Genomic DNA, 25,842 nt, shown 5'->3' with positions numbered 1-25,842 from the left:
CACACTGTGTGGAGAGCCAGCACTAAGTTCATGCTTCATTTTTGAAAGCCTGTCTTCCTTTTAACATATATTTGATGGTGGCTTTCAGGCTTATTTAATTGGAAACCTCAGGTGACCACAGAAACTATTAGATCATCACTGGTTCTTTCTTGCAATTACTTCACGTTCTCATAGGTGTAGAGATGCATAAAAATTATTTTAGACTATTTCCACCCAAGTTATACCTCCAGGATCCATTTCCGCTGGTGGATTTTGCTGAAGTTTGGTCTGTGCAATGTATAACATCAGTATCACTGGAGATGCACCTTGAAGGCAGCCAGCAGAGCTAATAAATCACAGGTTCTTTGTCCAAAAGCATTCACAAAACTAAAGGCAGAAAAAAGGAAAATAAAATCTCCCCTGGTCTGTGATCTCTTAAGCAGAGACTGAGCCAAGGCTTCAAATTGTATGCATCAGTATAGGTCTATTGATTTAAAAGAGATGACTCAATTTCCAAGAAGTCTACAGCCCATGACCTTGAGCAAGAGCAAAGAGCTCTGAGCACAGGTTTTCTTACACAAAAATACACCTTTAACCACTCTTCATCCCTTTTTTTGGTGTGTATTTTTGTTAAGTTTACCTTCCTTAAAACACATTAATCTAAAATGCAAGTACATGGATACCCTGCCAGACTTTGAATGCTAAGCGCCTGTCCAGGCCTTCACACTCTAAATTTCTCCTTACAAAACACTCCACCATATAATTCATGAGGCAGAAATAAGGGCCCCATTAAAAGTCTTGCACTTAGTAGCACAGAACTTCAGGAGTCCGGAGAGTAAATGTGAGAGATTGCTGGACAAGGGAGGAACACTCAGCAGTCCTGGATTTTTCTGCAGAAAATCTCAGTTGTATGGACCTGGGTGAACCATCAGGTTTGAAAATGAAGCTGTTTTGCTGTGCTGGAAAAAAAAATCTACTGAAAACAGAAAAGTCACCTTCTCCTGAAAGTTGTGTCTACTGGAGAACATGGGGAGCAAGGAGGTCCATCAGGAGACTGAGGGGTGGAAAGATAAACAAGAGACACAGGATTGGCAAGCAAACAAGGCGCTAACAGAAGTGCCTCCTTTGCCTGGTGGCTAGTTTTCAATCATAAATACATTACAAAAGGAAACCTTTTGTGTGGGAACACATAACATCCAGCTGATCTCCATGCCATCAGGGCACAGCTTATCCCTAGGAGAGGAACAATAAGATCAAAGGAAAAGATTAAAGGAAGCAATTTTCCATTTTAAATACAGTCTTAACATGATAGAAAGGAATAGTAATAACAGCTGAAAGACACTCAGAGTGTGGGAGAGACGCCTTGGCTAAAGGTACTGCGCTGTTTTCCATATTTGTCTGCTTTATTTTTAAACACCCAGAGCCTTTGCTTGATCAACACTTCCTTGTAAAAGAAGAAAGCAGAGGAGGAGTGAGGGGCTGTGGGGAGAGAGGCAAATGAGCTTGGAAAATGATGATCTTCCCAGCCATGAAAGTCAAAATTCCTACTTGAAACCAAATCCTCCTGGAGCGCTGCACAGGCATGGGGGAAAAGGGGAGGGAAGGAAAGAAAGAAGATTTATTACTTAAGCAGAATTGAAATTCTGATGAGAAAAAAGATTGTTCAATCCATGCCCAAATGTCAACAGCAGATCTGAAACTGGGTTGGTCATACTTCTCTCTCCTTTGCATGCATTAAAAAAAAAAAAGACAGGGGAGATGGCTGGGGTTTTTAAAGAGGGGGGAAAAAGCCACTGAAGTCCCTTGATCTTATGAAGCCCTGAACTCTTATATTCCATTTATAGCTCGAGCTGGAATGACATCCCCCTTGATTAGCAAGCTGTCCAATCCAGCTGCATGTATCAGGACTGTACGAGGCACTAAGTGAAATATATATATGCCCTTATAGAGTTTAGCACATTGGGTCCACCTCCAGGGCATAGGCTGTAGCTCATTCTGACAACTGCTCCTCTCCTGGGAATCACTTTTAAGGGTTTGCGGGGGGCGGGTTTGAGGTTTTTTAGGGGAGCACCTTTACTTTCAAGTTTAAGCAACACAAAATGGCACCAAAGAAGGATGTAAAGAAGCCAGCGGCAGCCGCAGCACCAGCACCTGCACCAGCACCAGCACCAGCACCAGCACCAGCTAAACCCAAAGAACCTGCAATTGATCTCAAGAGCATCAAGGTAAATGGATGAACGTGTGCTGATTGCAGACGCAAAGCACTCCCAAAGGGGAAAGTTAGCAGAGTCCCGGCTGAGACCTGCAGTGAAACGTTGTGTGTGTTTGGTTCCAGTTTGGGGACTGCAGTGAAATGAACGAGTAACTTCAGTTGATGGATTTGTTGACCTGCCTGAGCTTTTGATTGTTTTAATAGCTGGAGGGGTGTAAGGCATGGTGCATGATTTAACAAAAGACTGAAGCCTGGTGATTTCAAAAGTATTTTGGAGTGTGCCCCTCAGAACTTTTTACCAAATCAGTATCAGTCTGACCTGTTTGGTAAAGCTAGATTTAAAAGAAAAAAACACACACCCCCAAATCCCTAAAGTAGGTGCATGAGGACAGGAAAGGGTTACTGAAACTTGAAATGCAATGTTTTCCCATAGTGCTGTACTAAAACCAAACCTTATTTTGCAGTTTTCCCTCAAATTCCTTTCTAAATTTTTGCAACCACCTGATGAGCCTTTGGTCATGTGTTTTGAGATCAGCACTGCTTATCTTTAAAAGCAGAAACAAAACAAAACAGCTTAAATTAAAAAAAAAAAGAAAAGAATGACTTGGCAGTTTCATCTATTTTATTTTCATTTGCATTGTAGAAAAAACATTGATAGAGACCATGAGCTGGAAAGTCATGGAGGGAAGCATTTCAAGTTACTTCCTCTCACCTTAACATATTTGCTCAGAATTTGAAATTTGCTGCAAATTGAAAGCAACAAAGGGGAAGGGTCTTTCGGACGTTTCCCTCTGACTGCACTTCTATTCGATCTCCTACTGTCTTTAGACTTTGCATGCCAACCAACATCACTGATCGTTGCCTTGACCCTTTGAAGAAAACTCCTCCATGTTGGGAAATTCTTTACTTAGGAAAAAGGAGAGGGAGGTTAAGCGGTTAAAGAGATGACAAGACAGACCGATTTCTCTGGGTAGGACTATAAATACTTATTCTCCACCTACCTGACAAGCTGATTGGTCCCAGGACCAATTTGCTAAATTCTACATAAGAAATTGTGCCTATTATGGAGAAAAGGAGTACAAAGACTCCTAATAGGACCTACTCATTTTCATCTCATGATGAATTCTGTTTCAGGTATCTTAATACATATAGTCCCAAGATCATAACCCATTTAGTGAAATTTCTTGACATTTACTTTAATTTTCACAATCAGTAATCAGTATTTTTCTGAAACAGTATGCAGCTTCTCATAAGACTGAAGCTGAACCCACTGGCAAAGCAAAAGAACAAGAGAAGAAGGTATTTTGAAATTCTTTGAGTGATCATAGTAAAGGCTACATTAAAAGCCCACTGTTTTTGAGAATACTGTCTGAAAATTAGATTAGACCTCATATTTCACTCATCTCCAGAGATGAAGGGGAACACAAGCTAGATTTCCTACTAAATAATTTAATATGATTTGATAGCTTTCTATATCCAGCTCATTAGCAGAAAATAGAATTTTAAAGTCCAGTGATCCTAGCTAATCTATCTTTACATAAATAGACTTAATAGTATATTATCAGATAAAAAATGGCAGGCTGCAGTCTGAGGCATCTCTGCATGGCAGGAAATACATACTGGTAGCACAGAGAGGATGCTCCAGGTTTTGTCATATTCAAGACTGATAAAAGAAGATCGTCTCCCTAATTCTCTTTCTTTTGAAAGATAATATCAGACAAAATATTTTCCTCTTTGAAGGGGGGGGGGAATGGGCTAGTAAGACAAAACTATTCTTTTAACACTAACAGCAGCACATAAGCATTACTATTCCTATTTGCAAGTAAGTGAAGATATGAGCAGTGTGATGGAGGTTACAGGACTACCCTGCAATGCAATGGGTGGCGCAGCCACCTGCCCTGCATGCTTACCACTAACATTTATCTTCCTACAAGCATCTCCTCTGCTCTTCATCATGCCCTTACCAGGCAAGGAACAGGGTGCCTCAGAGGTACTGCAAGGGTGAACAGAGCCACTCCCCACCCCCAGCAGGGGAGTCTACCCAACCACACAGCCATGGCTGCAATGTGATGCAGAAACCCACACTGCCTGTGAGGGTGACACATCCCCTCTATCCCTGATCTTCCCCTCTCACCTGAGAGCCCACATCAGTCAAGGGTTGTCCAGGCAGACTGTGGACCTCCAGCGCTGGGCTCTTCGAGAAGGCACCAGGAACAACCGTGGTGCCTTTCACCCTGCCTTGGAGCAGGGGCAGGGACTGGACAAGCTCCCAAGGTCCCAACCAGCCATGCTGGGCTATCCTTTTTCACCCTCTCAGAGCTCAGGCAGTGAAGGGAAACAACGTCTTCTTCTAAGTGATTTGCCTGGGAGATGTGGTAGAGTCAGGAATCAAACTTTTCTGAGTCTTAGCCCAGTCCCTTAATCAGCATTGATCCTGAATCCTTCCATTCAGCCACCAAAGTCTCAGCATAGGAAAAGGCACAGCACCATTTCCAGCAAAACTTTGGAGCCAGGGAGTACTTAGAACTAAGCTTTTGACCAGGACTCAGGGAATGATCCTATCCTGGGTCTCTTTGCACTGATTTACCAGGCATGGAGTCAAAGCCTCCAGCACTTTGAACAATGGCATCAAGTGGGCTCCCCTCCACTCCTCAGGGGAATTAGCAGCTATGCCAGAGCTTGCTACTAATGAGAGGCGACTGGAATGCCAGGCTGCAGCACCATGATGATTTAGGGAGCCACACAGCAGACAAACACACAGAAAGGCTTTGTTAGCTTTTATAAAGAGACATCCAAGCCCCTTCTAACTGTTACAGCTGGAGTGGGTAAGGGTAGAGATGCCTAATAAGGGTTTACAGCAGCCAAATAAGCCACATTTGGCAGTGCACTTCATTTTAAATTGGCATCAGAGATCATAATATTCTCCAAAACAAACAAGAAGGTGGTTTACAAACATGGGTAGTGATTCTTTTGGTGGTACCCCTCCCCTCAGATGCCCTGCTTGGCCCATCTTCAGAGAACCAGGTTTTCTGAGCCTTTTGGGGTACACACTTTGAAAGTTAGGTGCCCCCCCTCCAAGAGGTCTCAAGCTGGGTTCTTGCAAATGCAGGCACCTCAAAATTGCCTGTCACCATTAGAAGTTGTGACAGGCCTTTCACCCTCTTTTGTTCTTTTTTTCCCCACTTTAACCCAATCAAAGCAAATATTTGGTGATTTGCTAGTACTAATAGCAGCTGGTATGGGATTTTCTATTTTTTACTATAAAAGTGAGTAACAGGAATACCTAGCTGCTAAAGACACAAATGGCTGAACTCAGGCCTTTCTCCGCTCACCTTAGGTTACAGTACAATCACCACAGTAAGAGAGTCTAGGCAGAGAGGAAGAATTTGTTTTTAAATGGAAATGTAAAGACCCTTTTCCCCCTACTCAGGAAGCAGCATAAAACTCAATCTGCTTTGTACCATCCTTTCCAGACCAAATTTATATTTCCAGTTTTCCTTATTACTAGCATGGCCTGGATTTGAACAACAGGTACAAAGGTTAAAGATTGAATCATAACTGAGAAGAACAGGGTGAGGGATGCATCTGAGAGTTAATACCAGGAATCAACCATGATTAAGAGCAAAATGACCACATGAGTCATTTTCTTAAGAGACCCCCAAGAATTCTGTAGTTAAAACTGTGGCCAAGGTCAATCCCCAAAAGATAGCTTATCTGTTTTGTCAACTTCCTTCTCCCACACAAGCCTGAGTGAGAAGAAACATTGAGTTGACAAACAGCACTACTATGGGTCTATGTCTGCAACAACTGGGATGAGACAATGATGAAGATGTCTCACACTTGGTTTTGCAACTGAGGCAGTGGCAAAAGGATAAACTTCATATTGCCCAAAAAGGTTTAAGTCAGACCCTATCACCGACAGGAAAAGCGTGTTGGGTTTTTACTGGAAATCTTAGGGGCCTTCCTAGTACACACCACCAGTCCTTGGACTGAGCCCAGGCTCATAGCATTGACTGCAATATTTTGGGGTCTGGGTGCTGAAGATGCTGAGTGCAGTGCTTCATAAGCTTTTGCTCTGCTGATGGCAAAGTGAGCATGTTGCACCCTGATCTGGTGTCACACCAGGCCCTTTACTTTGAGGATACACCTGAGTATCCTCTCTTGAGCAGAGACAGAGGTTGGGTTCTTGCAAGCATCCATGGCGTAAGTTCATTTGGTACACAAGGCTTCCCACGCTGGTGTTTTCAAGACTGAAATCTCAGGACATCAGTTATGCCATGCCCAGCTGTAGATAAGCTACCTACATCTTCAGGGGAAAAACAATTAAAAGCTATCAACTAGTAGACTTGCTAAGGCCTTATGTAACTGTGTGATGCATGACAAAGCTTGCTGCATGGAAGCAAACCTGTGTGATCATTTGTTTTTAAATACAGAGCTCTTAAGGCAGTAAAAAATGTTTCTTCAAGTGTCCTTAATTCTTACTGCATTCACTACTCAAATAGGTCATTTCTGAACAGACATTGCATTGGATATAACCAGAGAGAGAAAGACTTGCTAAAATGCACTGACAGAAAGATTCTGGGCTGGAGGGCAAGCAGGACTGCAAATGTCAGCTGAAGCGCTCAGAGAGCTATTATGCTGCAGACAAACTCCATGTGAAGCTATGGAGTGAGAACAGGAATGTTAACAGTAACTTTGCTCATAGTGCTAAGGGCTTTCTTAGGAACTGGCAGGTTTTTGCCTGAAATTTTTGGCACAGGTCTTCAGATTATGCCTGATCCAGCTCCAGCAACGACTCCAGAAACATTCCCTAGGACTCATATGCCTGTTGGACAAGGTCACCAGTCCCAAGTGCCTTTTCAGGTAGGAAGTGGACAAGCGCAAATATGTCTTAGCCTTAAGAGATGTAAAGGTGCCTATCTGATGCCATCCAGACCAGCTTCCTGCTACCGCTTTGACCACTGAGATACGGCAACCTTTGGGATCCGCCCCAAAGCAAAGCAGCCCCAGACAAATCCCTCGCCCCTGTCAACCCCACCACTGATACCAGACCCACATTGGTAGCAGTTGCTAAATGACTGCATGGGCAAGGCATGGAATAAAGGTGTCCCAGGACAGGTAACTTGGACATCAGACTCAGCTACATACCAAGACATCCCTTCAGGATGCTGCTGAAAACCAGAAGGAAAAGCATACAGAAAAGCCACCACTTAGTTTTCTTTACACAGTTTTCAGAAGAACTTTGCCTCTTTTTCTTCCTAAAGTGCTGCTAAGCAAGGAGTCACTCAAAAGCAGGGACTGTCCATATATTAGTAGACATTTTTTCTTATGTCTGCTAACCTGAAAAATTATTTGGAAAACAATGATGTTGGTTATTTTTACAACATCCATTCTTAGTAACTCACAGCTTTGGCAGCATTTAAAAATATACCTATAGCCTTTGGAGGTTCTGGGGAGTGACAAACTTCGGTAGAAACAGTGGAAAGAGCTCACAGATTAATTTCAAGTGTTAGCAGTGGTTGTGTGGCACAGAGAGATTGTAACAAATAGTAATAAGATATTTGAGTTTATCTTGCATAAGGCAAGAAGAAGGTGACTAATTTAGCCAATGACAAGTAAAGAAAGAAGTTGTCTGTAAGGAGATATGAAACAACCAAGCTGGAAATTTGCCCCCACTTCACTGAGGCTTTATTACATCTTAAACCCATTGCCAAAAAGCACTTTCAACTGGCTGGTTTACTGCACAGCACTTAAATGTCAAGTAGCAATAGTTTAAATAATGTTAATACTCTAACACTGCCGCTGGGAGGCACGTTAAAACAACAAATCCCTCCGAGAGCAGGGCTCCAGAGCCTCACATTTCCTCACACATCCTCTCGATTATACACATTCACAGAAAACTAAATGCAGTTAGAAAAGGGACACTTTTACAAATGAGCAAAACTGAACACACTTCTCCCCATTAAGCTAATGAAATCTGTTCAAAATGGTACAATCAACAGTGCAGCTAGAGCACATTTCACTCCCAGACATTTCAGAAGGGCACATTAATTAATGGGCAAGGTTCATCCAAGAGTTTTTGCACAACTGCAAAGCAACTGTGAAGTTTAAAGCTTTAAAAGTAAACACACTGTAAAGTTACACAGGAAAAAAATATCAAATTAATCTGCAGTTCAGTCCATTAAACTCAAAGAGATTTTGAACTGTTCTTCCAAACCTCATGGTATCTCACACATACAATTTTCTCTGCTATATCAATAGTGGTTGTTTTTATTCCTTCTTCAACTGTATTTCCAGGCAGCTCTGTTCTCAGAACAGAGCTCTTTTTCTCAAGAGCTCATCTGCTCCTAATGTTTCTCTGCCTCATAAAAGACATGAGGCTAAATCTATCAGGCTGTTGATTCTTACTTGAGAAGTAGCCTCTCTAAAATCTGTGGCATCGATCGCATAAGCTATCAAACCGGGGTGAGGGATGGGAGAATGACAGCCTTCTTTTCAGAGGGGTTTGAGAGCTGTGTAATCCCGCACTCTGTGATGTCTACTAGAAAATATGTCCAGCTGTATTAATCAAGGAGCAGGCATTAATGGTGAGCAGATATCATATGAACTGCTATAGGCTCAATCCTAGCTTATCTCCGCCCAAAAATAAAATTAAAAAAATCCCTCTAGTCCTGAATAGAAGGCTAAATATACAATGAGTATCCTAGGGAGACTCTCCAATTTTCTGCCCTCTGATTTTCCAAGACATGTGATATGTTCTCAGTCTTCTACAGGGACAGTACCTTGAAATATCTGGTGACTCTAATAAAATCCTAAGATGATTCCCTTCTCTGTAATTCACCCAAAGGGTAACAAGCAGATGGAGCAGCTGAATGCTTTAACTCCCAGCAGCATCTTTTCCCAGGGCTTTTCACCCTGTCCAGGGTAAATTTAAACATTTACAGTGAGCACAAAGAGACTGTCACTCAGCACAGCTATACTCAGCTCCAGTGCCCACCAGCCTAAATAGGTGAGCACAGCACCATGTTGCAAAGGTTGGGGCACTAACGCCCACGAACCAGTGATATGTTGGGTAATTAGGAACTTTGGTAATAATTTGGAAATAAAGATTCGTGTGGATTAGGTCTTCTGTTTAGCTGGTCATAAAGGGTTACATACAAATCTATCCACCCCACCCTACATAACTGGGATGTGGCCAAAATGGCTGTATCTAGCAACAAGATAACTAGCAGGTGGTCACAAACTATACAGGGAAAAGCCTTAATCTTAAAAACAAAACAAACAAACAAACAAAAAAACCCCAAACACACCACCTTCTTCTTTGGCACAGATAACCTTCTGGATAATAACTTTGTCCATGAATAAGGGCTAACCCAAGTTAGAGAAATCCAGGTCCTTCTGGTGCTTCCATGTGTTGGAATTCCTTCAACCTTTCATTACTTCTGCTGGCGGGGGATGAGGGTAGGGGGGACGTTCATTTTTTTTAAAACCAAACTCCCTGAAATGTCAACATCTTCCCTAAAGCCCTGAGACTCATCATGTCCTCTGATAATGCAGAGAACGCTGCCAGGATCAGAACAAAGCTCAGAACACTGCAAAATACTTCTTTCTACCTTCTGAACTTTATGAAAGCTCCTTACAGAATCAGAAATCTTACCTTTAATTTCCTTTAAGGAGTGTTTAAAATATTTTCTATACCAAGGCCATTTGTAGGGGCCCTTACTCAAAGCAAGTAGCATTTTAAGCCCCCAGCAGACCCTATTGGCTTAAAGCAGGGGGATTCTTAATTCAAGTGAATGCAACATGCCCATGCTAGAATATTTCTCCCCAGCAAAACTCTGTCCAGTGAGCTTTCATTCAAGAATCAGTAATAAAATGAAGGGCTGATGTGGTGCGCTAGTATTTTGTCATCTAAATTCTGAGCCAAAGTCTCACATGGTCAAAAGATCAATCAGTTTATATGTAGACCACTCTCAATTTATACATATTTGATAGCCCATTCAAGCCAGATATCAGGTATCAGTTTTCTATGCCTAAGAAAAATGCACCCCAAATATTTTCTGCTTGGCATCTAAAGTCTTTGGGGATGAGTTTTATTGTAGCCAACCATAAAGCTTACCTGGAAGTAAGAAAAAATGTTCAAGAAAATTAATCTAAGTTTTCATTTAAATTTTTTATTTTTTTTTAAATCCTGTTTTCAGGGGAACATTTCCCAGTTGCCAGCACTGGAGAGCAAGAGGCTAAGGGCAGAAGGAAAATTCCACAAAAGGCAACACTGCATTGACCCAGGCAACATTTCAGCTCTGCCAAAGTCTTTAGAAAGCTCAGCTATTAATGCATTGGGACTGATGGCCAAGATCTATATTAGCTTTCTCACTGCCTGAGTTCCAGCCCCAGACAGTATTAATCAGGGGGTCTGCGCTGTGCTAAACCTATGTTAGCTAATTCAGACAAAAACATCAACCCCCTTTTCTATGCAACCACATTTGATCATGGCTACACTTTGTCTTCAATACATCTATGTTCCCACAGGCTAATAGATTACAAATAGCAGAAAAAAAAAAAGTGAAGGATTGGCAGTGGAGCATTTTTCATATTTAGTATATTTTCCAGGTATTTCTCCAAAAATGCAAATAATCTGTTTGGAGATAATGTCTTCCAGCTAAAATTGAAAAAAAGCTTAGAAAATTCTTTGCAGTTGTATCTTTAGTTTTTAAAATAGGAGGCAGGAGGTTAATGTCTCAAATCCAACCAAATATTTTGATCTATTTTGATTGTTTGGTTTAGGAAAAAAAGGTAACGTTAAGTCTGCTTGGATTTGATTCTTTCTTTCAGAGCCCTGAATATACCAAAAAGAGATTCACAAAGGTTATACTTATCTTCAGGGTAGCTAAGCGAGCTACAGGAGAAAATTTCCCTCACTAATCACATTTTGTCATTAGAAAACCAGGAGCAGTGAACGCTCAGCAAAGGAAATCAACAGAAATTAGAGAGGGGATTTGAGTTTGCAACAGGAAGTCCGTTGTTGCCACACAACCGTTCCCACCCTGGCTCCATGACACTCTTGACCCAGTTGAGGTGATAGGGAAACCAAGAAGTTTGGAGCAAAGTTTTCTAATCCTTTAACAATGTCTCACAGCATCGATTTGGAGATTTGACCTGGGCTCAGAGGATGCTACATGGTGGGACTAGATCTTTGCTACTGAAGAAGCGGCAGCCTCTACCTCCTGCAACCTACCTAGAAATTCCCCACTTGTAGTCCCACCATGACCCCTCTGCCCTGCAACCCAAAAAGCAAGTACCCCTCTCCCCCACCATGAACAGCCATCCTTCCGGTTCACAAAACCCTTTGGGAGGTCTTAGCTTCTATCATGGCTTCTCCCTTGCCTCCACATCACAAAAACCTCAGCAGCATCCCCTCTCACCACACCAGTGAGTTCTGAAGCTGGCATGCCAGTGCACTGAGCAGACAAGCAGCAGCACCACTCATCTAACATTGAGCACTATATTATCCTTATAAGGGGTTGAGCAAAGCTCAGCGAAGGTACAAAGACCATCCAGCTGCATCTAACAGACCTTGCAAGCCACCTGTAAAAGCAGCCAGCTGGGCAAACATGTGGCACCTCTCACCCTCAACGTTCCTTGCTCTTTGACTTTATAGCTTATTGGAGAAATAGAGTCCTGCCCTATAAGGAAGTCTTGGTAGGTCTGGACAAGGAATATCTCCTCTTGATGGTACAGACCCAGAAAGTGCTGACATGAATCAAACTTACTGCTTGCCACTCCCTGCCCCTCTCCAGCCTCCTAAAAATAGCCATCATAAGATGTCAATCAAGACATGGAGCCTCCTGTCACTTTGCCCTAAGAAAGCTAAAGAACTCATCAAGGGGAGGGACCACTTCCTTCTGACACCTAATCCAGGCAATGCCGTCAGCACCACTGGATAAATAAGGGGAAGAAAGGCCAGGAAAGCAGGACCACTCTTGAGACCTCTCAGCTAATCCCTCCTGCCCGTCTGCTGCTCTGCTTTTCCAACTCTCAATCATGGTGGGTCCACTGGAAAGCTAGTGGTTAGCAGCCAGCCAGTGTATTTTACATAAGGCTTCTCGCTCAAGTTAGTTCTGGTGGGGGTGGGGGGGGGAGGGGGGGGGGAGGACAGGCCAGAAGACAGTTTATGTTTGCTTGGCTTTCCTCCTTAAACCTAAAGGACTATGTGAGTTTCTCCAGTCAGCCTCAAGTTCTGCACCAGGCAGACATGCAGCTCCTGTAGTTTCAGACAGAAGGGTTACAATTCACTAGTGCTGTCTGCTAAGCATTTTTTTTTTTAAATCGGATGCAACCTGCAAAAGCGGCAAAGGAAAATAGTAATACTTTCACGTAAGAGAAGATCATAGTTTATTACTTTATGAAACAATGTACTGTTGAAAACTAATTTGAAATACAAACTTTAAGGGATTGGTTTAATTTCTATGTTAATGTAAAAAAAGCGGCTTGTTAAGGAATATTACTTCAAATGGTCTTAATAAAACGGGTCTATACTAAAACAATAAATGACCTGATGGTACATTGACGACTTCTTTGTTAGTTAAGAGACTTTAGATTTTTATTGCTTCTAGCCACAACCCTGGCTTTCCCTGGGATGCAGATTTTAACGGAATCTTTAAGAATAGACCTGGTGATGGATTTTTACAAGGGAAGTTGCTAGTTTAGGTTGCTATAGCCTAATTACATTAGGCATGACAGATGTGAGAGCACTCAGCTACTTTGTGCTATTTGCTTTCTCTCAGTGCATTTTCAGCAGTACTAGTTCTCTTTTCTCTCTCTTTTTCTTCCCAACTGCAGTCCTTCACTCCTGACCAAATCAATGGTAAGTTAAATAAAAGTTAAACTTTAACAGGGGACAGGAGGGGCAACATAATGGCTACCAAATGCTAAATATTCACTAGTCTTAACAGCTCTTTTGCTATCTGCATTACTTCTGCACATCTGACAGGCCACATTTTTGCTGTTTTGGAAAATGACTCATGGATTGAGCTGGATGCTTTGGAAAAAAAAGGGGTTCCCCCCCCGCCCCCCCCCCCCCTTCCTAAGCTATTTTTTGTGATTGATTTCGTTCCAACAGATCGAGTTCTCCAAGGAGCAACAGGATGGTAAGTTACAAGAGAGCCAATGTATTTTACATGTACATGGGTTCACAGAGGAGCTACAGGCTCAGAACTTTAATCTTTACGAAAAGATGAGCTAGGACTTCAGGTGGTATAAACCACCACACTCTTGACTTCAGAGGAGCAGCGCTGACTTATGCTGGACAAGAATCTAGCCATAGATTTACATGTAATTTATCTGGGTGCTTATGTGCTGCCCAAGCTAAAATGTTTATGCCATGGTATGAAGAGGAAATACTCTGGTGTTACCAGCTCTACCTACTGAACATTTTTCAGTTGTGCTCCTGCACTGGCTATTCACAAGGATGCTGAAAACAGGTCTTGCATTTGAAAGTCATAGAGGAAATAGGCAGATGAAAGACAACACAAGGAGGGAGTGGGCTGAAAATTTAACCTAGCTGCAGTGATGTTGCAATTTTACATGAACAGAAAATGCAAGAGGCAGACACGTCACTTTTGCCAGGAGGTGTTGTGGAAGGGGAGGAACAAAGGCTGTTTTATTGTAAATACATTCATGAAGCATGGAAATAGCAAATAAGTGACTTGTATAAACTATTGCTTATAAACACAATAGTCTGGATATGTTGCAATTCTTGAGCATCTTGCTGTATTCTCTGCTTCACAAGCCACCAGCAAGTTCTACATTTTTTTTTCAATCTGCTAGAAAGATGAGATTAAAAATTCTGACATGAACAAAATCCCCATTGAAGCACTGGAAGTCTAAGTTGGAGTGTTTTAAATATCCTAAGAGATGCATTTGGGCTATATTAAATAACGTAGGCTTAAAAAAATGTCAAAAATTCAGTAGCAAATATAGTTGACTTCTCACTGTGAACAAAGTACTTAGAATGGAAGATACAAGGATTTACTAGAAATCCAGAGGGAAAGGAATAGCTAGAAGGAGGTTTTGAGAGCGAGCCCTAAACTTCCTGAACACCAGCCTGCTCTGGGTTACACCACCAAAGCAATAAGGAGAGGTATAGTGCAGTAAGTGAGACTGGAAACATTCCTTGCAATCCAAACACTCCTGGTAACAAAGAAAATAATTTGGACTCTTCCTCACTTTTTAATTCTAAAACTTTTACAAAAGGGTTGGGAGAGTTTATGGAAAAATGCCATCAATTCAAAGCTGCTGACATGTATAACAAAGCAAAGTATTTCTTTCAGCTTCCCTCCATATTCCAGATCATCCAGCTGCTATAATGCTGTGATGACTGAACCAAGCAGCAGAGCAATTAAAAGCTACTTGAGAGAGGGAGAATTTCCCAGGAACAGAGATGTCCCACCCTCAGTAACTATTTCCATTTCCATCCACCCAGGCTGATGCACCTGGGGGCAGTACCCTCCTCAGAGAGGGATTTTAGATGTGCTTATTCCAGCAGAGGTATAAACTGGGACCAGCTATATTAAAAAAAAAAAAAAAAAAAAACAAACCACAAAAAACAAAACCAAAAAAAAAAAAAATCCCCACAGCAAAGATATATTGCAATGAAATGCATGCCTGAGAGACAAAAAATAAAATCAGGCCTTTTGTCTGAGCTGGGGAGCAGTGTTCAGAACCCAGTGAACATAAAACTTCATAGGATTTACAAAACAGAGAAACCCTCCTGATGGCTCTGCTAACAGCAAACTGGCATAGTTTTATACCTCACTCTGGCTAAATGTCCTTAATGCACCAGATGAGGGATCAGATCATATGGTATAAATCACTACAGCTCTATCGACCTCAGCTGCTAGAGCAGCAGCTGATATCAAGGTGGTATATATTGTAAGGGGAAGCTCTACACAGGTCCAGAAGGCCTTTATTTCATACCCTGCAATAAAAGCTGTAAGGAGAGAGGGTTAGCAGTAAAGGGTTATAGGTGTCTCACATCAGACAGTAAGAGGATTAGTTTCAGATGTATTAGATTACAGCCTAGCAGGCTGACATCTTGCATCAGCAGTTTTACTGGCTGCCAGCAACTCCACTAAGGTGGTATATGGATGACTAAACCAAGAACCTAAATACCTCGGTGTCACACATCCCCAGCACAAGATGAATGAAGACATCATTTGAAATATAGTTTGTTACTCCTAAATCTGCCCCAAGGCACAAAGAACATTCCACCTATACAAGCTGTGAAACACAAAGCCTATCTAGCTGCTGGAAGTGCATCACGGCCAAGGGAAAGACATTTCACTTGGTTTACTTGGAGCTAAAACACAGCATTGTCAGACACCGCAGTGCAGAAAAGATCAACAGCACAGTCCGAGATGCTCCTGACACGTGAGGTTTGAAGATGGCTTTTTAGTTAGACCCTTGACTTTTGCCCCTTCCTCCCCTTTTTAAGAACACATTTCTTTATTCATTGCAACAAATACTCTAAAAACCCTTAAAAATATAGCAAGATGATTAACATGGAACTTTGCAACAGAAGATGAAGACTGGCAGTGGAATGAAGGCATCCATCTGTGCTGATTTTTGTAGGAGAAATCTCTGTACCCGAAGTCCTTGGTCAGCAGCAAGGGGGAAATAAGTGAACGTTCATCACTTGGCAGCACTGAAAGAAGCAGTCTCAAAGTGTACACACTGGAAATGCACTGGAGTAAGGCACTGGAGTAAGGTAGTACACAAGTACTACCACTGGAAAAGCCGGATATTCATGCATCTGTAAGAAGCAGGGACAGACCACAAAGCGCAGAGAAGAGAGGGAACAAACATTGGTAAAAATGCCATTGTAAGGCAACTTTAAGGGAAAACAAAAGTAGAAGTATTTGAAATCCACCTTCAAGTTTCCCATTAACACTGTGTAGTTGAGATGCTGGGATTGCAGGCAGGACTCATCGAAGCAGGCAGATGTTTTGCACCTAGGTACTTTGACAGAAGACTCCCAGACCTCTGGTGAGATAAGGTGGAGTGGATAACAATATTTTTACCTTCTGCTGCTATGTCATGTAAAGAAAACTGTTATTGAATGGCAGTGTTTGTAGAAAGCTTACCTTTCTCCATGCTTGAAATAGCTATGGGGTCAATCACAAAGCTATTGGAGGCTATTAGAGCCAGGAAAGCAATGAAAGGTAAATGTAAAAGTTTAAAAATAGTGAAACAAAAATGTCAGAGGGGAAAAGTTTTTCTTGCGATTGTGGGCCAAAGATTCCCCTGGCTAACCCCCCCAGAGTTGGTGGAACAGTGCCAGAAGACAAGAGGCTCACATCTTTGTCAGTACAACTTGTCAATAGGGAGCTGCCTGGCTCAATTTAATTGTTGCTCTTCCCTTGCAGACTTCAAGGAGGCCTTCCTCCTCTTTGACAGGACTGGTGATGCCAAGATCACCCTGAGCCAGGTTGGCGATATCATCCGGGCACTGGGGCAGAACCCTACAAATGCCGAGATCAGCAAGATCCTGGGCAACCCCAGCAAAGAGGGTAAGTACCCCACAGTCTCTCATGGACCCTTCTTGAGGCTGGGGAACTGTAATTAGGCAACATCAATATTCACAGCAGGAGGGAGAGGAGCTCTTGCTCTGATGGAGAGCAAGGGGGACTCTGCAGCAACAATACAGAGAATTTCTCCAGTTCCTTTTGAAGAGGATGACAGTGATGGAGAATACAGTGCTCAGAAAGAGGAAAACCTTCTCCTCAGGATATGGGGAAGTCTCTGTAGGGACCATTTTGGTGTCAACTTGGTGTAGGTGTAACACACACTTGTTGCTGCTCACAGTCCATTTGTGCCCTTGCTGAGGAGCTGCAAGTCCATTTCTAACAGCTGATACTCAGCTCTTCAGGTCCTTCCAGTGTAGGATCTTCTACATAAGCCAAGACATGCTGGGGGACTGGAAACCCACCTGTATACTTCTGCTGACTGGGGTGGTATGCTCAAAGCTCCTACAAACCTGGGCTTGCTGAGGCATATGATAGCCATTTATTATAGCGAACAGTTTCTATTTCCTTTTCTCCCCTCTTAGAGATAAAAGAAATGGTAAATACTGTAGCCATCTCCTTCTAACAAGGACCTAGCTGCAGGTGATCCCTGATTTCAGTCATACAGAACCATATTAAGATGGGCTAAATTATATCCAAACCCTCAGGCCTGGTAAAGGCAGCTCTGAGGAACAAATCAGAAGACCTGAGTTAAGCATTAGCATCAGCAGGAAGCACTGAGCAGATTATTAACACAGAGGTGAGACCATGAGAGTACTTCAAGTGACTACAGCAGTAACTGACAGTGATTTTGATATAGCTGGGTAGTAAAATAGTTTCTGTAACAACTGTATATTCAAAAATCTCTCGCATGTTTCCATCTATTATATTTCATCACTGCCCAGATGAAGGCTGCTCTTTGCAAAGATCCAGGAGGGAAAAAAAAAAATATGAAAAAAAGAAGAAAAAACATCTTTTTTTTTGGCAGCTTTGCTCCAACAAAAAACATTTGGGGAAGGCCTCACTGAGGACTACAACTTCTGGCTCATGAGAACAAAGGGACTAGGTGTACTAAGCTTGTGAGTCCTTAAACCTCCACACTGAACATGTCAATAATAAATTTGGACTCCACCCCCACTGGACATTCCTCTTTTGAATTAGTTTATTCTTTTGCTAATAGTCTCTACTACCACATCCAAGAGACCCTGAAGAGGTCAGTAACCTGTCAGCAACCTCAGGGGCTTGTTTAAGTCACAATATCCCACGCTGGTTACCTTTTCCCACTGTTGGGGCTCAAGATTTCTGTTTTACTGTATTCTGTAGTTCCCCCACTCCCAAAATCTTTTCAAAAATCAACTCATACAGCAAGTTTTATTTCTGAAAGAAAAATAAAACATGCACATAAGCATATAAAATTATGTGAAAAGAGGGCTGGAGCAAGGATGTGAAAAATCAGATGGATGTGAAAACTAACTCCCACAATAAGAGAGAATCCAGATTCTGCAAAGGAACTGCCAAATCCCAAGGCAAAGACGAGAGTAAAGGATAGAAAGAGGTGTGCAAATGAGGTGGGAGGCTCTCCCACATTTCAGTGCAAATATCCCCCAAAACACATAGAAGTGTCTAGGATGTAGCAACTGGTGCTTTCTTTCCAGAGATGAATGCCAAGAAAATTACTTTTGAAGAGTTCCTGCCCATGTTGCAAGCAGCGGCTAACAACAAGGAACAGGGTACTTATGAAGACTTTGTTGAAGGTCTGCGTGTCTTTGACAAGGAAGGCAATGGCACAGTCATGGGGGCTGAACTCCGTCATGTACTGGCCACTCTGGGTAAGTGATTATAATCTCTGCAAGCACTTTAAAAAATGCTGCTGTTTGAAGGCATGCGAGAGGGAGGAAAGAGATTCTAACCAGTTTGGAGAGGTAGAAGGCTACAAAGCCAGACAAGACTCTGAGTTTCCTAACTGGGAATCCATAAGGAAAGCAAACACAAAACTCAGTAGAAAGCCCAAAGGAAAAGCTTTGGTTTATTACTTCTAAATTCAGACTAGGTATTAAAAGTGCCTATTATTTGAGTAACAGAGAGAAGAGGCTGTACACCTCAGTGACATAATGCACATGGACAAAGGTAGAGGATTTGCTGCATAGTTTCTTTACTCTGTAGGAATACTAGAATCCCTGTGTATATATGCACATGCAGAACTTCTAAAGAAAGTTAAAATTAATAAAGCTCAGTTCATATATAGGTCTTTTTGTTACTAACTCAGAAAATAAGGAAAGCCTTTGGAAAAGCTGTAGGGTTCAGCCTCAGTTGTGTGTCTGTGGAAGAATCAACCAAGCTCTCTCCACTCTCCAGGTGAGAAGATGACAGAAGAGGAAGTAGAGGAACTCATGAAAGGTCAGGAAGACTCCAACGGATGCATCAACTACGAGGGTAGGTGCAAGAGTTCAACACCCTCTCATCCTACATTTCTTCTCTCTCTTGCAGAGTTTCACTGCAGTTGGCTTTTAGCTTCTCAGGCAAATCAGTTAGACAAAGCTACAGATGAGTTAGGTTGAAAGGCTTATGCATGAAAACGGCTGTTGCAATATGCTTAGCTTGCAGTCACACCACTCAAAATACTAGATTCAGCCACACCAGAGAAGGCTACCAGATCTCTAGACTCTCTGACTTTCTGTAGAGCAGTTGCAGTGATTGGAACCAATCCTATAGCTAGTGCTTAGACAAAGTGCTCTGTTCATCATATATTTAGTCTTATCACACTTAAGCAGAAAGAGAATTTATTTGTTCATTAAACATTTAGAATTTTCTATCACACTGTTGGGTCAAATCTGATCAGGAACATATGTTTTTAATGCCATCAGCAAATGAATAGCTGTTATTTTTAAAAGGTATTTCCCAAAGTAACATTTGTTGCTCCTTCTAACTAGTGTATCTGTATTTTTCCACAGCATTTGTAAAGCACATCTTGTCTGTCTAAGTGGACTTCCCCAGATACCAAACAGTACGTTCTTCTCATTTGCACACTTAACCTTGTCTGTTTGCTGTTCTTAAAGGCTTCTACATGCCCATGACCAGATACAGGTTACGAAACCAATGTGACACCACATCTCCCTGATGATACAAATAGAACAAAATGAGACTGTTGTCCAAGAGCAAAGAAAACAGGAGTGCAGATTCCTGGCACAGCTCTATAACTGGTTGGAAACCATGTTTAGTGAATTTTTCAAACATACCCAAACTGTGAAAAGAAATGCCCAGTTTATTCACAAGCATGGAAATGGTCAGGCTTAAATACCACCCTAGATCTCTGTTTGCATAGCTTAAGCTCTAATTTTGTATGACAAGTGACAGCCTGAGACATTTATCCTATAAGCATGTTAAGATTTTGTGTTGTTTTTTTTTTAAAAAGGAAATCAAAGCAACACCTTCTGGTAATTGTAGATTTCCGTAAAGACAGAGTAGCCTGAATACTTGTGTGAACTACTGGGAACAGCTCTTCAAACAAAATAACCATCTGAAAAAGAGTATTCTAACAGTCATGATCAATAGTCAAAAGAGAGCTTCAACAGTACCCAATCATTTAGCAATTCCCCTACAAGTAGGTAAAAAAACAGCAAAAAACCCCGCAACCTTGATATGCTGCTATTTGTCCAAAGAAAAACCCAGCAGCTGTCTTTAAAATGCAAACATAAAATATCATGGGTTTGTGGGCTTATTTGAGCCGTTAGTTATTCTATCCCAGGTAAGACATTTCCCAACTCCTGTATGAAAAACACACTTCAAAATAGAAATAAAGGGCTCAGTTCATAATTTTGCAAGTGTTTCTTCAGCCAACATTGACTTCAAGTCCGACTCTCCCATTCCTTCCCAGAACAAGTCAAATTCAGAAAGACCAGATGGCACTTCAGATTTGCCTGAAATTCTTGCTCAGTCTGCCACCATCAACATGGAAACTGTTTGGAACTGGATGATGTGCCTCCAACCCCACCAATTTTTATCAGTGCTTCCATAGGTAACACTTCTGGGTCACTATACTTTCACTTAAAAAACCTGAACTCTCACCAAGGCAAGCTAGATGGAATAAACTGCTACCATCCAGGATCCATGCATCCCAAGCATCTCTCTTCATGTTGTTTGCATTGAAACAATGTAATCTCTTGGAAAAATAAAGCATCAATAAATCCCTGTGGTCACTTTGTGGCAATAAAGTCTTTTTTTCCTCTAAAGCTGTTCAAACCCACTGTATATTGTATTTCACAAAATAAAGTTTTATGAAAAAAAAGACATCTCTAGGAGGTCCCTACTTAATCTAAATTAAAAGTGTTTTCTTTGGGGACTGGGGGAAAGGAGTAATTAGGGAACTACCACCTACATCAGCACTTAAACATTTGGGGGAGAAGGAGATCTGGTAGCTGGTGTCAAGAGTAGCTCCCAATGTGGCACCTGCCCTGGTGCACCAGGCAAGACACAAAACCAGCCAAGGTGGACCTGCTGCGGCGGGTCACACAGAGCCACTCTTGCCAGCAAAATCTCCTTCGTAATGCTGCAACAGCAGGTCCACAGCACTATTAGGAAGAGATCCTAGCTACTGCCTGTATTTATAGCTTTATGGACAAGTACAAAAAGCAATCAGAAATATCAGCCACCCCAAAAGGCTCTGTATCTGGGAACCAGCCCTGGGGCTCTCATTCCCTGGGCCATGCAAGAGGAGTCAAATCACCTCTTCTGCAGTGACCGTGGGAATAGCCATCACTCAGTGAAGTTTTGTTACCTGCAAATCCCTGTCCTTAAACGTGGCTCCTCTCTCTTTTCCTTAAGCATTCATGAAACTGCCTTAATCACCATTGGAGTGTCAGCTTGTTCTTGAACTTGACTTCACCTTACTAAGTTACTATGCACAAAATGACCATAATTCAAGTGCCAACAGGTGCAGCAGGGCACAGTGGGGGCAGCTGGCACCAGAATAAACCGCAGCCATTGAAACGGCAGCTGCCTCTTTTCCAAGGCTTCCCAGAAAAATCTCCCATTTAAATCCTCACCATGCTGGCAGACAGGGCCAAATGAATCTCTGAATTATACCCTACCCAGAGACTTACGCCAGCTGGTAGTTTACAGGGGGTTGCAACTGCTACATGCACAATGGGAAAAACCCTTGATAGAAGTAAGAAAAAGGGGAAGGGGGAAAAAAAAAAAAAAAAAAAGGAAGCTGTTATTTAACCTTACCCTAAAGAGGCAACAAAGAAGTGTGAGATACATTAAAGAAAGTTATTTGCAGGGACTCAGCCTAGAGGGCATTTCTCAAGGGACTGATAGACACCCTACTGTTTCTCAACGTACTATCTATACACACATGTTCCACATAGTTCCTTTTTCCAAGAAACTGCAGATCTCTGTTGCTGGGAAAGCAAATAAACAAAAACCAAAACAACATTTCACCATATACGCTGTCAGCCACCTTTTTATGCTGCCCTGTCACACAGCATTGTCACGTAGTCACAGAACCAGCCTAGTCCAAGGCTGGACGCAACCCTAAAGGAAAGGCTGAAATTTCCATCATATTTCCCTTTCTGAAATGGCAAGTTTTATTAATTTCTAAAATATTTGGGGCCCAAGCCCAGATGACTAACAAAATGGGATGACTTCTCACCAGTGCAGAAATAGACAGATTTTTCAGTCACCCGTTTTTAAAAACCTCACATTCATATCTTTGTTTAAAACAAAATGCCAGATTATGAGATATAACAAGCCTGACAGTATTTCTCTGAACTCTAATTGCAAGGAATCAAGGTGATATTATCTACACTACTCTCACTCCTCAAAAATTAAAGCAGAAATAATTTTTTTCAGACAACACAGAAGAAAACAAAGAGAATACTCCTTTCCCATTAAACTGAGACTGAGTCTCAAAATATTTCACAGAACTGCACAGGCAATGTATTTTAATGCTATGCAAAGGTTTTAGTAATTTTGAAAAATTCCCACCCCAAATTAGTGAAAAATATCTGAAAAAATGTTCATGTACTTATAAGACACATTTTGGGGTGATCTTAAATAATTCAGTAATTTATAAAGAATGGCAAGCTCCTTATATACTAGCCCCTTCTAGTAGTGACAGCTTCAACATAAACGAAATTTTTTTAAAATTTATTTTGAAAGTGTAGAAACAAGATGTTTTGGAAATTTAATGACATGTTGTTTTTTTTTTTTAATTGAGAAACACACCACATCCAGATTTGTCTCAGTCAGCTTTAATTCCATCAATAAATCCCACCCAAAAGATACCCAACACAAAAGCACAGTTTGAAAATGCCTAAACAGCTCTGGTGCCTCATCTGTAGGAGAGCAGGGAAACCTACTTTGCCTCAAAACCATTTAAAGGTTGAACTTGTTTCAACCTACTGCCTCCATACTAGTAACAGAAGCATTGCTCAGAGCTCTGATCCTGGGGAATGCTCCTCAAAAAAGGCTGCTTCCTCTTATATTTTTTCTTCACCTAAGGAAAGAAATACTCCGCACAAGAAGTACCACTGCACTCCCATACGGCACATGATGCACCATGACTGAGCTCCTCTTTTACCCGCAGAGAGAGACTGAAGACCCCGGCAGCTGGGAAAGGCCACCCTGCAACTGCTCAGGCTCTGAATGGAAAAAGCAATTCTCAGTCCCCGTCATCCGACACCTCTTGCCATCCTTACATTTGCTTTGTATTTTAAATAGAACATTGTTAATGAACATACTTTCCATTACTCAACGCAATTGACAGTTAACTCCTTGGGAGCAGGGCTAAATCCCCAGAGAAAGGTTAAGCTGCAAAACAGTCGTCCTTGGTATGCAGCATTAGACATGGCAACCAGCACCGTGGAGCAGGTGCCCTACAAAACCAAGGCGGAAACATCAGAATGATTGAGGAGGGGTGGTCACTGAGCCCAAGAATGTAATTCTGCTCTTGACACAGGCTGTATGTGTTGAGAGCGAGCTACCACCACACATGAGCAAAGACATCTCTACAGCCATTTCTGCCAGGCCAGGGATAGCTGAGAAGCCCCTCCAAGAGGAGGATTTGTATGCACTGAGTGGGATGGATTTCAGACAACAGGGAACTGCAAGAGGAGCAGCACCCCTCTGTCTAGCACTGCTCGAGGGTCCAGATACTCAGCTAGGAAAAGGCAGAGGCTGTTTTGTGCTGCTCACAGTGCTTTGCTTTGGAGATATCCCAGATACAAATGGGCTTGCACAATCATCCACAGTATCAACACCCACCACTGAGACTGTCAGGCACAGTTTCTTGTCCCCACTGCCCCACTCACATTACAGCTGCTTTCCTCTTACATGCAGGAGTTGAGTGTTAAAAACATGGACAATGGGCTCTTGAAAGGAAGAACTGTTTCTGCACTCCATCAATGATCTCCCTAGCCTCGGACTACATTTTAATTTGTTTTAGAAGAATGGTCCCCAGCCAGTGGTTGGTGCAGTTCTGTGTGGAAATCGAGACAAGACAGACAGAAAGGAGCATTTATCCAGGGCAACAAAGCACAGCAGTCAGGCATGCCTGATGTGTCAGGAGTTATTTACTGCTCTTACAGCACCTGAGCATTGCATACAGTGTGCTCCACCCACTGCCCCAAGCTCATTTGGGCAAAGGTTGTTCAGACATGTCTTCTCACAACCCTCTCTGTGTAGCTTTCTTTTCTCACTCACAGGAACTGCTAGACAGTGGTCATTTGTCCCTCCCACCTACAGACTAAGAAACCAAGGAAGCACAACAGCAGCTGTGCCACTCTTCACTAGAGCAAGAAGGAATGGGAAGTGCACTAATTGACCCCAACACTGCAGGAGCCAGCATATATACTCACTGCCACCTCACAGCATCAGCCCAAGGCTCTGAAGATTTGCCATCTATTTGGAGACCCCTCCAACACTTTTACACAACAGCAATATATGTGATTATTTCCTATTACTGAGGTGCCTGGCATCACTGTGTAACATCACCTGGGTCCTTCACACAGATCTGCTAGCCCCAACCCTCATGCTGTGATGGCAAACACAAGAAAAGAAAGTTTGGCAAAGACGTCCTCTTTCTGGCAGGCAAACTTGGCTGTTCACATCACTAAACCCTCGCAGCCTTCATATCCGTCTTCTCTACATTAGTACTGAGGAATTAAAAAGCCACAGTATGTACAACACTCCTGTCTGAACAAACTCCACAAATGTAACCCTCCCAGTGATGTAAACTTGCTTACGCACCAAAATATTTTCCTTTTTCACATAGCACCCCTCTTATGGTATTTCATACCATTATTACAAGAACAATTGTTCCACTTCAGCAGGTTTTCAACCAAATCTTGGGCTTTGAACACAACATGTTCAGTCAGTCTTCTTCAAGTACTATCTTACTGTCCACACAATCCTGCTGCAGCTTTAAATCTACTCCCTTCTTATGCCAGGAAGGCTGTACAAGGAAGTGCTCAGATGTGTAATGAAGAAAAGATGCTTCCTTAGTAACCTATTATTTCTCATTTATTTTATAATGAAAAATACAATACCTTCTCATTTAATGAGACACTTACATTTACTTCAAAATGAAGTCTGAAATGTTACTGAAAATATAAAATTCCATTCTCACATCTACCTTCTAGATTAATTGGCACAGTACATATCAGAACACAGTTTATTAGAGCATTAAACTGAACTTTCTGTTACCAAAATCTATGGTTTGGGAGGATGGTACAGATTAGTTCATAAACATTTAATTTCTCCACTAATGTAGCAATAATAGGCAGCAGCACTCCTAAACCAAACTCTTTGCTGTAAATGAAAGGCTATTGCCAATCCTCTGGAAAGGCCTTGCACTAAGAAATGAATGAGGGAGATTGATAAAAGCATTGAAAATGCATGTGTGTACTTCTGCAGCAGCATGAAAAGTATTTCAAGGGGGATCGTTCATGCTGGTTAAAAGAAACAGCAATGATAACTATTATTTGCCATTATAAACAGGCAAATTCATTTTTACTGTGTCTCCATAGTTTACCTACATTGTTTATTTCCTTAAAGGTGTACAGTATTCTGCTAGATGAAAGGTATTTA

At 41.9% G+C, this 25,842-nt stretch overlaps 1 protein-coding gene across 2 annotated transcripts; it reads left to right on the top strand.

The window, feature by feature from the left end:
• The first annotated feature begins 1,928 nt into the window (after nucleotides 1-1,928).
• On the top strand, nucleotides 1,929-20,951 carry MYL1 (myosin, light chain 1, alkali; skeletal, fast). Of its 2 annotated transcripts, XM_010583251.1 has the most exons (7): nucleotides 1,929-2,204; nucleotides 13,314-13,341; nucleotides 16,618-16,761; nucleotides 18,411-18,584; nucleotides 19,111-19,188; nucleotides 19,707-19,759; nucleotides 20,630-20,951. In XM_010583251.1, exons 1-6 carry the CDS (start codon nucleotides 2,079-2,081, stop codon nucleotides 19,733-19,735), a joined length of 579 nt encoding a protein of 192 aa, XP_010581553.1. In that variant the 5' UTR covers nucleotides 1,929-2,078; the 3' UTR covers nucleotides 19,736-19,759; nucleotides 20,630-20,951. The 2 variants fall into 2 exon arrangements, with proteins under 2 accessions (XP_010581553.1, XP_010581554.1); XM_010583252.1 differs by lacking the exons at nucleotides 1,929-2,204; nucleotides 13,314-13,341; nucleotides 20,630-20,951 and adding exons at nucleotides 12,187-12,238; nucleotides 13,034-13,058 and having other exon boundaries at nucleotides 19,707-19,757.
• Nucleotides 20,952-25,842: the final 4,891 nt, after the last annotated feature.

This window comes from Haliaeetus leucocephalus, unplaced genomic scaffold (assembly GCF_000737465.1).
Source record: "Haliaeetus leucocephalus isolate CR32 unplaced genomic scaffold, Haliaeetus_leucocephalus-4.0 Scaffold880, whole genome shotgun sequence".
In the NCBI taxonomy this organism is placed as follows: domain Eukaryota; kingdom Metazoa; phylum Chordata; class Aves; order Accipitriformes; family Accipitridae; genus Haliaeetus; species Haliaeetus leucocephalus.
The sequence above is the reverse complement of the archived record's forward strand: the minus strand, read 5'-3'. Positions and strand labels throughout refer to the sequence as shown.

Excerpts from the sequence above, each read along its gene's own strand:
- MYL1 (XM_010583251.1), top strand. The coding sequence starts at position 2,079 with ATGGCACCAAAGAAGGATGTAAAGAAGCCAGCGGCAGCCGCAGCACCA. Across the intron at positions 16,762-18,410 it reads GGGCAACCCCAGCAAAGAGG|AGATGAATGCCAAGAAAATT; the intron begins GTAAGTACCCCA and ends CTTTCTTTCCAG. Across the intron at positions 19,189-19,706 it reads CGGATGCATCAACTACGAGG|CATTTGTAAAGCACATCTTG; the intron begins GTAGGTGCAAGA and ends ATTTTTCCACAG.